Source organism: Vipera ursinii (genome assembly GCF_947247035.1).
Source record: "Vipera ursinii genome assembly, chromosome: 2".
Lineage (NCBI taxonomy): Eukaryota > Metazoa > Chordata > Lepidosauria > Squamata > Viperidae > Vipera > Vipera ursinii.
The window spans coordinates 225079121-225094838 of record NC_139513.1 but is presented as its reverse complement, the minus strand read 5'-3'; the positions used below and the strand labels follow the sequence as shown (position 1 = coordinate 225094838).

The following is a 15718-nucleotide window of genomic DNA, read 5'->3' as shown; positions in this document are numbered from 1 at the left end:
TTGATATTAGTGGAGCCATGAATGGGGCCTAGCAGCTAAACAAATGTAGAAAAGCAACTCCACAGAGAATTGTTAATCAATTAAGTGCCCGTAGCAAAGTGAGAGAGAGATATTAGGATGATACAGTACTTTGGAGCTGATTTTTTAAAAAAATACTTAGTATGTTCAAATGTGCAAATCTAGTACCTGTCTGCCAGTTTTCAATGCAGGTGTGTCTTTTCAAAATCCTTATAAAACTCCGCAGGACCCCATAATTTATACTCAAAGATCATCTTCTAAGGATCCAGTTTTAAAAAGATGTAGATAGGGTCCTTCAGAGGAGAAAAAAAACACCCATATTATCTGTGAGGCCGGAGGTTTCCATTTCTTTCCTAACCTACTGGCTACACACCAGACGAGATCATCTGTGTTCAGTTTCCAACTTTCTTCCTGTGTAAATGTGATAAAGATGTGATTCAATCCAGGTACATATTTTCAAGAACCAGTAATTTTAACACTTTGAGTGGTAATGGTGTTAGCCCCAACAATTTACGTAAGTGCAGCAAATATCTCTCAGCTTTTGTTTTCTCAAATTTTTTCTTGTGTAATGTGTTTTTTAGTGTTGTATACTGCTGTCTAAACGGCTTTCTTAATGCCTAGAGGCTTTTGAGAGTGCATTTGTTGTGTTTTTTCCCCATCTGTTGTTTTGGTGTCAGAGGCAGGGCTGAATGGAGAAATTTATGCCATGGCTGTTCCTGCTCTGAGCTCTGTAGAATGCAGGACAAACAAAGGGAACACCATAAAATATTGGGGAAAGTGCAAACAGAGGTGGCAGTTTTAATCAATTATTGTCAGAGAGAAAGGAAGAGCTAAAAAAAGAAAAAAAAACGAGAGAAGGAAGCAGATAGACAAGATTAAAGGAAGCGAACAAAAGTCACATAATAAGAGAAACTAAAGCTACAAATAGTGACTTGGGTTTAAAACACCTGTGAACATTGCTAGAGATATATTATATATTGCCAAGTAAAGAAATCCATTAATTCTAGAGTTAAAACAAATCCTGTCCGGTTCATCCTAATCAAGAGACAGGACAAATCACAAAAATCGGGTGAGTTTGTGTCCCGAGCCCACAGACATATAAGACACATTGTTTTCAGAGCTGGACTTTTTCAAGTGGTAAGTAGGCTTTATACTAGAATTCACAGGCTTCCATCCCCCTCTAGCTAATATGCAATAGGCTTCTTGTTTCTTAAATTTCTGCATTGGCCATCTCAGTTAAGTTTGTTTAGGATGCAGATTATGCAGAAATGTAGAAGTACCTTCAAATATACCACTGTTACTTGGAGCTTCAACCTGACGCTTCTGGGCTTTTCAGCCTGATTATATTTAATATTCTGTTGCCTTTGCTTCCATGGGGTTAGCACTTGTGTCAGAAAAGCAAAGTGGAGGGTTGGATGAAGCAGGTCTGGGGCTCTTGAAGGTTGGTTTGAAATGCCATGACTCACATCTGCAGATTCAGTGGTTTTTAGCTATGTATCTAAACTATGTTTATTATGACCATTAATCGGAGTATCAAAATGCACAGCAGTTAGAACAAACTAAATGTGTTTCAGTGGTTATTAGATACACTCTTGATACATCTTCCTCTGAGAATAAGCTATCCAGAAAGTCTTTGATTGGAGAAATATGGGAAACATTTTGGACCACACCGAAAACCTCTTACACAGAACCTGCGCTTTCCAATTTAGTTCCAGATGTTCACAATGGGAAAGGCCGTGCTGCATGGCCAGATGAAGAACAAGAATCAGCAAACCAGATTAATCACAATATTGCTCTGGCTATTGCTGGGAATCAGTTTAATTTACGATCTTCTAACTCCTCTATGTTTACGATGGTAAGGCTTTTTACAGTAATTTACAGGAGTCCCTTCCTGAATAATCTTCCTATGATTTTATCTTGTAATGTTATTCACTATTACTAGCCTTGCTATCAAGATTTCTTTTGTTCTCTCATTTTAACTAGATTGGTAGTTATGTTTATACACTTATTTTTTTCCAAGAGAAGAAGGAAAACTTTCTCTTTCTCTACCTAAATGAGGGTGTCCTGTAGAGTGCCTCTAGATCAGAGGTCCCCAACCTTTTGGACACCAGGGACTGATTCCATGGAGAGAGGTTTTTCCGCAGACCGGAGGGGGCGTGGTTTCCGTGCTGCCTGCATCCTGCGGATGGGCCTTTGCTTGTTTGTGCGGACCAGTTGCTGGCATACTGCAGCCTAGCCTGCTCTAGATGTTTTGAACTACAGCTGCAGTCATCCCTGTCAGTGTTAACTGTGGCCAGGGATTATGGATGTTATGGTTCAAACTACCGTATATTGAAGACTCTATCATCTCTCCTAGATTAAGGGAATTAACGGCACGTGATTAAGCAAATGAACTTAATCCGTTGTGTAAAGCAGCAGTGTAAACTAATCTGGTAGTTGGATGTTTGAAATAGAGCTGCTTTCAGTTGACAAATGACTTGAGCCATATAGAAAACCTAGCTGAAAGAGTTCTTTATTGAGTTCCATTTAAGAAGACATATCTTCATCTCAGGGGTCTATGATATTTACCAATATCTTTTTTTCTTTATCCATTCACCATAGCCTCACATTGGAAAGTTTTCATTACCTACATGAGTCAGAAGTCACTCCATTAAGAAGTTCAGTGATAGCCATCTGAAGTTTCATTTCAGTCAAATAAAGAGCTACTTTCTGCTGATAAAAAAAACTATTAGTGGAGGAATTCTCACTCACCATTTGAAATAAAGATATTCCTTGCTCAGAAATCAAAATGAGCTAGGCTTGTAAATTGACAAAGATATTGGGATTAGGATCAGGGAGATCCAGGTTCCAGCTTTTCAACCATGGAAGCCAAAAGAATTGAAATTTGGAGATTATGTAGTCCAATACCTTGCCCAGTGCAGGAATCTGTTAAAGTAGCTTTGAGCCAACTAGACACTCTTACTCAGCCTAACTCATGGGGGTGGGGTGGGGGTTGTAGGGAGAAATTAGAAGAGGAAGTGCTCTTATGCTGTCTTAAGCTAGAGGAAAGTCAGGATATAAATGTAACTAGTAAAAAAATACAAACTAATAAAAATGGGTCTTAGCTGTTAATTAGAAAGGAAATTCCAAACTCATAGTAAGAAGCTGTGATGTTCTGTTCCTGAGATAAAATTTGCTCTATTGGGAGTCTTCTGATACATTTTCTTTTTGCTACTCTATTGGCTTTTCATGCTATCTCTTTTTAGTCCTGGAAATCAGGCAACACGTTAAGTCCTGAGACAACCCGTCATCTTCTGATCTGCTTCCTGTGGATCATGAAGAACGCCGATCAGAACCTTATTCAGAAATGGATTGCAGATCTTTCCTGTCTGCAGCTGAACCGGATCTTAGACCTCCTTTTCATCTGCGTCTCAGGCTTTGAATACAAGGTAGAGGAAATTATGTCCAAATAAAAATGCTGCTGCACTGCAAACGTTTCTTTCCCAGATGGGTGTTTACCTGCATCCTTGGGCAAAATTCTGAGTTGGGCTCTCAAAAGGCTTCAGTAACGTGGTAGTTGTTATTATTATGCCCTGAAGTATGCTTGCCTAGGGATGTAAATTTATTCCTCTGTTTGGACAGGGCAAGCAAAGCTCGGACAAAGTCAGCACTCAGGCCCTCAAGAAATCACGAGATGCCAAAGCTCGTCTAGAAGAGGCATTGCTGAGGGGAGAGGGGGCCAGAGGTGAAATGGTGAAGCGGAGCAAACTCCTTTCTGGTATGTCTTTGCTGTTGTTCTTTGAGTTAGTTTGTTTTTCTCACTGGCATTGCAAAGAAAGGGTGCCTGCAACCTCCCATTGTTTTCAGTAAGCCACAAAAGTAAAGCCTCAAAGCAAGACATGTTCAAAACAGCATTTGCCACTGGCGTTCCTTGGCAGAGATGCGAATCAATTTGATAAGAGCTTTTATTGTTGGATATTAGCGTCAAAATCAAAATCAGGAGTCTCGTTACCTTGCCTTTATTACTTTATAAATGCAGGTAGTCCGTGACTTACGACCACAGTTCAGCCCAGACAGTTGTTTAAGAGAGTTTTGCCCCGTTTTACGACTTTTCTTGCCACAGCTGTTAAGTGAATCACTGCAGTTGCTAAGTTAGTAACGTGGTTTTTAAGTGAATCGGATTTCCCCTTTGACTTGGCTTGAAAGAAGATCACAAAAGGTGACACCTGATCCTGGGACACTGCAACGGTCATAAATATGAACCATTTGCCAAGCATCTGGATTTTGATCGTGTGACCAGGGGGATGCTGCAAAGTGTCGTAAGTGTGGAAAACAGTCATAGGTCATTTTTACTGCTGTTGTAACTTCAAACTGTCATTAAATGAATGGTTGTAAGTTGAGGACTACCTGTAACTGAAGGTGGCACACCTGTCTAATATGCTTACCTCTTCCTATTTCTCTCAGAAAAACAGCAGCCCAGTGAGACTGACCAAAGTCACCCAGCTTGCTTTCAATGCCTACAGTAGAATATGTATGCTTGTTACATATATATGGAAATAGAAGTATAACATTTTATGGGATCAGGACTGTACTTACAGTTGGGTGACACAATATGAATCTTGATGCAGTCCTTGCTGAAGTTATTTTTAGTGTGATGCAAACTGCACCCAGTGTGTGCTTGGTAGTAATCAGGAATATGAGGTCATGTGGGAGTTATTCTTTCTTTCCTCTACCATTGTCCTTCTTTGGCCTTATCAGATGACCTCAAACTCCAAACGTTATGAAACACTAAGGGAAAAAAGAAGTCTGCACGCAGCTGAAAGTAACTTTAGATTGGATCCTGAAACAGGATCAATTCATTGGCAGAAAAGTTTAATGAAGAAATTGCAGGCTGAAACAGGTTACAGTATCAGTAAACTGAATGAACATGGTGAGTTGGTTCACTAGAATGTGGTTCTTAAAAATTTTTATAGTGGAAAATAAAAAGAGTTGACTGGCGTTTCTTCCCTCTTCTTTCTTCCCCCTTAAGAATAGTCAGAGATAGAATACAAACAAGAGTTAACCCTGGGTCAAAACAAAATCTTTACAGAAAACAAGAATTTTGAGGAAAGAAATTTTGAAGGGGATGCAAGCCAGACATATATGAATAGATGAGGGAACAGAGATAAAGGGGGTGAATAGCACAGTAATTTTGTAGATCAAATACAGTCATGAAAATTTGTCCAACTTCCCATTTTTAAATTGAACACCAAAATATTTTCCTGCTAGGAATCTGTGGCAGTTTGAAAACATTCTAGATCTCTGTGATTTCACAATGTTGGCTAAGTTCAAGTGTGTCACCAATTTATTTTAGCAGCGTTTGCAAGCATATTTGAAGTGATAACTGTTAGGTTCAGACAGACGAATGACTCAGTGAGGTTTAACAGTAAGAACGTTTATTAATACACATATGTCAACTGTCAACTGTCAGAATAACTCCGGCTTATATACTCGGGCCGTTTGAACTGTATCCAATCCCCAGCCCGGACTTTCCCGCCATTACAACATTAACTAATAATTGCAACCGGGCTTCCCGCGTCAAAGAAACCTTTTGCAAATAAGCTACTGACACAACACCCCTTCCCCCCCAGTTGATGTTATTTGTTGACGTAATCTCTCAAATATTTTGGTGGCTTATGGACCCTTGATGGGTATCTATTGGACTTGCAACTTACATCATTGTTAACAGACTGGCTGATTGTTATGGGCCTAGAATTTTGGGTCACTGGCTCTGAAGATTCTCTAATAGCTGATTGTTGTTGCTGTTGTGGCTGTTGTTGTTGTTGATGATGTTGCTGTTGTTGTTGTACAGGTACTGCTGGCCTTTCCATAGTAAACAACTCCCAATCGATTTGACTATGCTGTGGAGTTGCTACAGCTAACCTGGGTTGAGTTTCCACTTCCCCCCCACTAACTGGAGAGTCATGTTGGTTAAGCCAAGATGCAGTATCGCCCCTGTGTTCGATTTGACCCCCATTAACTGACACACTTTCGGGAACCCTCTTCCTTAGTTGATCAATATGTCTTTTGCTTATTCTATTCCCTTCCCCCTCAATAGTGTAAGACAACGGCCCCATTATGTCAGTGACTACCCCTGGAACCCATTTGTCCCCCGGTCCATAGTTCCTGGCCCAAACTAAGTCTCCAATGTTGAGGGACCTGGTTGGGATGTCAGGTTCTGCACTTGAGGGTAGTCTGTCATGGTGTAACCTGTCCAGTTTAGTGGTTAGCCGTCTGCCCCACCTCATTTCCGCAGGGCTTTTCCCGGTAGCCGTGCAAGGGGTTGTGTGTTGAGTCAGCAAGAAGTCTGCAAGTCTTTGGTGCCAGTCGCCGCGGATGATTCGCTTCAGGGCGTCTTTAGTGGTTCTAACGTTGCGTTCAGCCAAGCCGTTGGTAGAAGGGTGGAAGGGTGCCGATGTTGCGTGTCTAATCGAGTTGGCCTTGAGGAAATCCTGAAATTCAGCAGAGGTGAATTGGGGCCCATTATCAGATACAATCACATCAGGTAACCCATGAGTGGCCAAGAGGCCCCTCAAGACCTGTATTGTTCTAGCAGATGACATAGAAGTAACAGGCACAACCTCCAACCACCGGGAGAAGCTGTCCACCACAACTAGGAAGGTTAGGCCTTGAAATGGCCCCGCAAAATCAATGTAAATTTGAGACCATGGATTCCTGGCCATTTCCCACTTATGCGTGTGCGCGTGTGCCTGTTCAGGCCTAGAGTGCTGACACTGATAACACCCAGAAACACAGTCTTCTATTGCCTTGTCTAACCCCGGCCACCACAAATGACTTCTGGCTAATGCCTTCATGCGTACAATCCCTGGGTGACCTTCATGTAATTCAGTTATAACAGTATTCCTATGAAGTTCAGGAATGACAACTCGGTTACCCCACAATATACAACCCAAGTGAGATGATAATTCATCTTTCCTTCTAAAATATGGAGTGTAGTTAGGGTCCGGGTTTTTACTTGGCCATCCACCTAGTACCCAGGTCATAATCCTATTGAGAATACGGTCCTTTTTAGTGGCCTCAGCTATTTTTCTAGCTGTTAAGGGGCATTCAGGTATTTCATGTAGTGACAGAATTTGTCCTACCGGCGCAGGGTCACCATCAGTGTTAGTTAAAGGTAGTCTGCTAAGAGCATCCGCATGACCCATTTCCTTACCAGGTCTATGTTGCAAGGAAAATGAATATGCAGAGAGGAAAATTGACCACCTCAGCATCCTGGGAGACATTATTTGGGGTGTCTGTTTATCAGTGGTAAACAGTCCCAGTAATGGTTTGTGGTCAGTGAATATAGTAAAGTTCCTACCATAAAGGTAATCATGGAACTTTTTTACTCCTGCCACGATAGCTAATGCTTCTCTGTCAATCTGTGCATAATTCCGTTCAGCTTTGGTAAGCGTCCTGGAATAGTATGCAATTGGCTTTTGATTGCCCTGACTATCCATGTGGCTGATGACAGCCCCCACACCATAAGGTGAAGCATCACAAGGTTTGTTCTCAATAAAATGTGTAACCGTGGATTGGCTAGATAGAATATCTTTTAAGGTTTGAAAGCTGATTCTATGTTTTTCTTGCCACTGCCATGGGGTTTTTCTATCTAATAGTCTGTAATGGTTCAGCGATGGCAGCTTTATGTGGCAAGAATGTGTGATAGAAATTGACTAATCCTAAAAAGGCTTGTAATTCAGCCTTGTTTTTAGGTTCAGGGGCTAATTTAATTGCTTTAATTTTTTCAGCTGTAGGGTGTATTCCCTTTTCATCTATTCTAAACCCTAAGAATTCAGTGGATTTAACTCCAATACAGCATTTTTCCTTTTTTAATTTGAGTCCAGCCTCTCTAAATTTCCCCAGTACCTGTTCCAGACGCTCAGCTAAAATTTCTTCAGTTCTTCCAGCAATCAGGACATCATCAAAGTAAGGGCATACACCAGGTATGCCCGTTAAAGTCCTCTCCATCACCTCCTGGAAGATGCCTGGAGCTGCTGCAATACCAAATTGCAATCTGTAGACTCGGAACGCCCCCTTGTGGGTAACAATAGTTTGAGCTTCAGCAGCTTCCCTGGAAACAGTGAGTTGCAAATACGCCTGCGCCAAGTCGAGCTTGGCAAAGATGGCGCCGTCCTGGATTGTCGCGAGGACCTGTTTCACCGTCGGGACCGGGTAAGCATGCTTTTTCATTCCTAAGTTCAGGGTGGCCTTGTAATCAGCACAAATCCTCACATCCCCATTGGGTTTTAGGGGTGTGACGATTGGTGTTTCCCACAAGCCACCCTCGACCGGTTGTAATACGCCTTGGCCTACAAGCTTATCGAGCTCGGCCTCGATTTTTTTGCTTAAGGGCGAAAGGCACCTGTCGGGCCTTAAGCCTAATGGGTTTAACTGCCGGGTCTAGATTAAAATTAATTGGGGGCCCTTTATATTTACCTAATGACCCATCAAATACGTCTGCGAATTCATCGCAGACAGATTTGAGGGTCTTATTATTATTGATGGTATTTATTCCCCCGACCCAAATTCCCAGGGCTGGGAACCAATTAAGACCAATTAAACTAGTTCTATGGCCTTCGGTGACTAATAAGTCTAAGAAGCCATTAAACCCTTTATAATTAACTTTAAGGGTGACCTTCCCTTTTATATTTATTGGGGTTTTTTGAAAATCAGCTAATTGAATTTTAGTTGAACTAAGTGGAATTTTTCGGCCACTTTTAAGTTCAATATATTTAAGGGTCTCACTGGAAATTATTGATACTGAGGCCCCGGAATCGACTTCCATTTTGCAAGGGATTCCTTGCAGATGGACTACGATTTTTAATTTTGGCCTCAGAATATGGTTTATTTTTGACTTCCCTATGTGGTTGACTCGTGCCACCTCCCCGCGGTTGGGGTAACATGCCAAAGGTCTGGGGGTCTCATTGCCACTATAGTAGGGGGTTACCTTACCTTCAGCCCAAACGTCGATTTCGTGAAGACGATTGTCGCGAGGACGACCCCGGCAAATGGCCTGAATGTGGCCGGTCTTTCCGCACATTCTGCACTTAGCAGAGCGGAATCTACATGTTGCTCTAGGGTGGTTGCCCCCGCAGCTTCCACATCTGGTGTCACTGTCGCGCGGTCTGGTCGGGTTGTCTCTTGGTTGTCGTTGCGGTGCTGTTGTTTGAAATCGGCGTCCCGGTTCTGGTCCTTCGCTGCGAGAGGGTCTTGCTGCCATTTTCCCAAACCTTCGGGTGACTTCGGCTATGTCGGCTTCCCATTGTTGATCCACCTCCCCACTGTCCACATGGCATTCTAGATTTATTTCGGCTGAAGCAGCCATGCTATTGCGGGGGGGGGTCGCGACTTCCAGTAGATTCATAAGTTAAAAGTTCGTCAAGGACTTCTTGTAGATCGCCGGTGGGCTTAGCGATAATACGATTTTGTAACTGTTCATCTCGCAAGCCCAGCACCACTCTATCTCGAATCCTAATTTCAAGATTGTCATATTTACAGCGTAATGCTGCTTCTCTGACCGCAGCGACGAATTTCGTGATTGACTCGCCCGGTCTCTGATTGCGTTTTTCGAAAATGCGCCTCCAATAGAGTTCTGATCTTTTCGGCGTAAAATGTACTTTTAATTTGGCTAATAAGTCAGCGTAGGAGACGCTAGATACCGGCATAGGTTGACAGAGTCCAACGGCCACCCGGTACACGGGTGTGCCACTGATGGTCAATAAGGCAGCAGCCTTCTTCCGGTCGTCGGTTATGCCGTTAACGAGCAAGAACCCTTCGACCTGTTCAACATATTCTTCCCAATCCTCTGGGTAGTTTGGATCAAATTCTTTCAAAGAGCCAAGTTGCGCCATTCGGAGGTTTATTTAATTCCGCCGCGGCCGCTAGCGGTTGACTGTGTATTTTTAAATTTTACCGCCTTACGCTCAGCTGATTGTCGCCGATCCTTCACTAGTCCGCCGTCAATCCCACCTTCGTCGCCACTTGTTAGGTTCAGACAGACGAATGACTCAGTGAGGTTTAACAGTAAGAACGTTTATTAATACACATATGTCAACTGTCAACTGTCAGAATAACTCCGGCTTATATACTCGGGCCGTTTGAACTGTATCCAATCCCCAGCCCAGACTTTCCCGCCGTTACAACATTAACCAATAATTGCAACCGGGCTTCCCGCTTCAAAGAAACCTTTTGCAAATAAGCTACTGACACAACAATAACCATGGTCATTGTTTGCATTTGCAGAAACTCTTGCCTCTTGAGGCTTTCCACTTGCTGAGCTTCATATCTTTCAATGGGAAAGATGGCTTAATGCCTTTTAACTTCCTTCAAAGAAGTTGGTACAATGTGCACATCACATGAAGTTAAGGATGTAGATTGTGTAGATGTGATGTGTAAAAGTAATCCTTTTTTTTCGTGGTGAGGGCATTTTTAAGACTGTTGGACCTTCAGCAGTTTAGAGGAAAGCAAAGATTTTGCAGTCTATTAGCATTCCAAGATTGTTGGATTTAAAGACGATTGTGGATGGTTTTCAGGCTGCCTTTGAGAAATTGAGAAGGGAGATGGTGACACTGTAGAAGTACATGAACCCTGGAGGGAAAAATGCTGAATTTATATTGCTAACCTGGAATTGCCTAAGCATATTTTTTCTAAGATCAAAAAGCACTACTCACCAATCTTAATAAGGTATAAATGGTTATAAATACTAGATCAGTTGGATTGACTGATGTTTGTGCCTCTCACCCACCTTCTTTAAATCTACAAATGAACTTGATCATTATTCATCGTGTTCTTGACCTTCAGTTGTATAATGTAATGTTTTTTAGGAGCCAGTTCTGAATGCATACCTACTTAGTACGAAACATGCAATGGACTCAGTTAGCTGCTAGATTGTTGGTTGTTTTCATTGTCAAAAAGAGGCTACAGGCTGTTTTCATCTGATGGCCTGTAGGTCAGGTCTGGTAGAAATAATATTCAGAGTCATACAGTAGCTTCTCAGCAAAGGATGTTTTTGAGGGTTATGTGTGTCTATTACAACCTTTCTACGTGTTTGAAGAAAAGCAGCAGCGGAGATTGTTTCCACATATTTTTTCATTAAGAGGATGGACTATGAATGACTCCTGCACCTCACCACTGGATTCTGACTGCCGTTTTTTTATTCACATCTGGTCTGCCTTTTGTTTGCTTTTCAATTGTCTTGATTCTGTGACCAGAGCCCTGGTCATTCTTTGTATGTCTTGGGAACACATTGTTCCCATCAGTCACATTTTAGTAATTTCGTATCAAATCTACTCATTGCCTGTATGGGCAAAAAAGATACACTTCTCCTGGCTGCGATCACGGTGGATGCAGAAGCTCCTATCGCCTGAGAAATGCTGAGATTAAAGTTTCGGTGTGATTTGTGAATGTTGCCCTTGCAGGGAATGATAGGCTCCCAGGGTCGAATGAGAACTTACGATGGAGAAAAGAGCAGACACAGTGGCGGCAAGCAAGTGAAACGCAAGATAAGTGAGTAATTTAATGAATGTATATCACCTTTACCAGAACTGCTTCTTTCAAGGGCCATCTAGCTTCACTCCCTGTACCAAGGCAGGAAATTTTATCTCCAAAGCATCCTGAAGAGATACATGTGTTGCTTTCTGTAAAAACTCCATGGAGAGAATTCTGAAATCCCTTTGTTCTCCTGTCACCAGCAGCAAAAGCTCTCAGTACTTAAGGAAGGTAGTTTGAAACACATGTGAATCCCTTTGGGTGATACGCTCAATCAGATGGGAATTACTGGAGACTTCTGTTCAAATGAATTCACAAAATTTTTGTTTGCTTGTTTTTCTTCGAGTATGCTAGAGCCAAGAACAAATAGAACGAAAAACATGGCCGTGTCTCTCCATTTTCAGTTTTAAGTGGATTTGGAGCTGCCAACTGAGACAAACTATGTTTTATGAAGTATTTCCCCCCCCCAGGCTTGAAGAAAAGGAAGGCATTTCTCCTCCCAGCTTGGAATCTTTAGTATAAAACAATAAACCAAGTTAAATAAAGAATAATTGAAGCCACTCTCAGTGTGGCAAGTGTCACCTTCAGACAATAGTGAAGATGGTAAGGTTTTTTTAGGTGTGATGATAATAAAGGTATTTGAGGTCGAAGAGTGAAAGACATATTAAGGGCATTAAGGCCATTTTTACTTTCTATTTTTGTTTCAAACTCCTTTTTAAAAAATAGTTGAAAATGAAAGAGGAGGATAAAATTATTTTATTGGCACTATTCAAAAATGGTATCAAAGCACAGTTTATATTGATTTCCAAACAGTTCTTTAAACCTCTAAGCTGATATGCTAACAGTGGCTTAGGTATCAGTCTTGTAAAACTTAACTGTGATTTTCACTGAAGTTAACACCATTATTCAGGAGTAGACATGTCCCACTGAGTTTAAGTTGATTTATGACATAATTTAAGATGTTTATGAATATGGCTCATATTTTAAGGCCATAATATTTGGAGGGCTGTATGAATATGCCTACTTTTTGTCCTCAGTATTGGAGACCTTAAAGGTACAGTTGGTTGGAATGGAATATGGCTCAGCTGTCAAACATCCTTTCTTGGAATTTCAGTTATTTTTCACTATTATAGTTTTTAAACCAATCGGTCATTTTTATTGTATCAAGTCTTTGAATGTTTACCTTGTGTATTGCTGCTATAATTGGTACATTGCTGTTTTGCTAAAGCTAAGTCATAGATTTTTGCAGTCTGTAAGGTAGTCCTTGACTTAATTGAGGCTTAAAATTATGGTCAGAAATTGTAAAGGTTGTAAAGTGGTTGACCATGTGACTGGACCTGTTTTTATGATATTTTTTTGCTGTGATTGCAAAGTGGACCCATTCCTAATATGTTATAAAGCTATTATTAATTTTTGAATTGACTAAAGGATGGTACTTTGAATGTTGGAGACTAGAAGGAACTAAAGATTACAATTAAAGGAGAACAATTAAATTTGACTTATTAATAAAGAATATAGCAAATATTTTAACCTTGGACATACAGTATTGAAGGATATTTTTGAACAATGGATCCAGAATTAATTTTAAATCTCAGCCTCTATAAATAGATTGTGTTGAAAGATGTTATGGAGGAAGAACAAGTTTTATCTGAAAAGACTGAGATTGATTTGAAAATGGATTTAAAAATGAAAAGCTACAAGAATGATCTGAAAAAAGAAATATTCAAAAGAAACCAGCTTGTCCTTTCCCCCCTTATTTTTTGTTTGTACTCATTTTTATCGTTGCATAAAATTACTATTAAAAATAGGAAGAACTGGTTAGGGATAGATTATCATGGAGAAGATCTATTTATGTATTGTTAGGAGTCAAACACATCTTGAAGGCACATAATCAATACTATATTTTCTCCTATGCTTAATACTTCCATCTTTATTGTAGACAACTTTGAAGGCACTTTATTAGTTTTAGAAATGATGCTAAACCACAATTAGCACAAAGATTTATTAATACTCTTCAGACATTATTTGTTGATTAAAACATTACCTGAAACTACACTTACATTTGCTTAACCATATATCAAACAAAAAAGCTCATATATTAAAAATAAATCCAGATGTGGTATTTCTAGGATTAATGATAGGTTCCAGTCCGGAAAATTACCTCTCTAATGTAAGATATTATTGTATTCTTTGGTTTGTGAATGTTTAATAATATTTGTTGCTGTTACAGAACAAAAGCTGAGATTGATCAAGAATCTCTGATTAGTGGAAACCTGGCTACAGAAGCTAATCTGATCATCTTAGATATGCAAGAGAATATCATCCAGGTGGGAAACGTATAAAAGGCTGACAGCCAGTACTACCGTAACAGCCAGAGAAATGAAGAAGAATTCAGCTAGTCTATTTGTCATGGCATTGCACAACACTTTAAAACACATTTTAAAGAAATAGGCTCAATAACCAATTTTATTCTACAGATGCTAAGGAACAAAGCTAAATTGTTTTACAGTTCCCACCCATTCTAATTTAATGTACTTTGGTAACTGGCTGGGTTTTGATTTTCTTTACTGAAAGCTAGGTGGCATTTGTCCAATAAGACTCTGAAGTGTGAAAAGAAGAGGCACAAATTGCTTAAAACAGCCGACTTAACCTTTCGTTCTGATTTTGTGAGGAGCTCAGCAATATACATTATGATTATCAGAAACCTCTTACACTACTATTCTTAGCACTGCATAGTATGAATTGTCTTGAACACATGTAGAAGAAAAGAGGATGAAAATATATTGAGGCATAAACTTTATTTATTAGATATTTTACATAATTTTTTCCATTTAAAATTATTTTCATTGTTCCTGAACATGAAAATTTCAGGATAGATCATAGCATGAAAGAAATACAGAAATAAAGCAAACTTCAAAACTGAAAGATTGCTTGATGAACAGTCTTATTTCTAAATGAATAACCTTAATCCTAAAACATGTAAGTTTGCAGTCATGCCACAATAATCAAGTTTGGGCCAATATTGCATGCCATAACTCTCCCCTTCCTTTCAATAGGCAACATTATCTATGGACTGCAAGGTGAACATTTTTGGAGGTGTGTTGAAGGTCCTCATAAATTCTCTGAGCTATGATCAGAGCACAACCTATTTGACCCATTGCTTTGCAACCCTCCGAGCATTAATTGTTAAGGTAAGCATTGGCTTTATTTTGTCTTCACATTCTTCTCACTCTGTTCAGAAGCTCAGCTCCTTTCCCATAGAATGTTACACTGTGGTTTGAATGAACAGGCCCTCAGTTTGGTTTTTTGCAGACAATAGGTCACACATGTCATGAACAATTAAATGGAATTGATAGGGTCCAGGTTCCAAGGTAAAGAAGAAACATCAAGTAGAAAAAAATGTTTTATAGAAGAAAATGATGTCTATGGAGATTCTCAGTCATCCAGGTCACAGTTGTCCCAAATGTGCTTTTTCAAGAGGCAGCTGGACTTTTTCTGGAAATTGCAGACTACAGGAACCATTTGCGTTTCAGTTTGAGATGGAGACAACACAAACTCATTCCCAACAGCCTGCACCTGTGTTCAACAGTGAAGGGACACAGGGCAGAAAACATCCTGCAGAAAGCACAGCTCCACATCACAGTCCTTTCAGCAGTTCCAAGAAGGCTCCACAGACAAACCTCCCAATGGCCTCAATGACTTTCTAAAAGAATGCAAATGACCAGCTGTCTGCAAGGAATATAAATCCTTCCATTCCCCACCATCCAGTCAGTGCTGATGAAGCTTCTTGGATGAGAAGCGAAACGTCTTCAAAGAAAAACAAGAAAGTCCAGCTGCCTCTTGAAAAAGCACCTGCCAACTTTAAGACAGAAAATAAATCCGTGGAAAAAAATAAGTGCAGTAGAGAGTTCAAACTGGTGGGACCCAGGATGAAAGCCTTTTCTGCTGTAGTACCCACCCTTTGGAATATCACCCCCCCCCCCCGAGATTGGATTTACCCTGCAAGGATTAAATAGCTGGTTTAGCCATCTGACCTTGGGCCCTGGCGGTATGGGTAAGCCCAGTTCATTCTTCTTATCATTGTAGGACATTGGGAATGTTCTTGGCAGCTACTCTATGCTGTTGTTGTTTGTTTTTTAAAAAAAGATTATTTTATCCTAAATGGCTATTGTATTCAGTATGTATTCAAGTA

At 40.4% G+C, this 15718-nt stretch overlaps 1 protein-coding gene across 1 annotated transcript in view; it reads left to right on the top strand.

Annotated features, from left to right (window-relative positions):
* DOCK8 (dedicator of cytokinesis 8) overlaps positions 1 to 15718 on the top strand; it is a gene marked incomplete at its 5' end in the record, with an annotated part of 101506 nt that overhangs the window by 66181 nt on the left and 19607 nt on the right. The window contains 6 exons of the mRNA XM_083352568.1: positions 1728 to 1873; positions 3264 to 3446; positions 3640 to 3775; positions 11457 to 11544; positions 13757 to 13853; positions 14583 to 14717. Of these exons, the coding sequence (XP_083208694.1) occupies positions 1728 to 1873; positions 3264 to 3446; positions 3640 to 3775; positions 11457 to 11544; positions 13757 to 13853; positions 14583 to 14717 (785 nt within the window). The remainder of the gene's footprint in view (positions 1 to 1727; positions 1874 to 3263; positions 3447 to 3639; positions 3776 to 11456; positions 11545 to 13756; positions 13854 to 14582; positions 14718 to 15718) is intronic.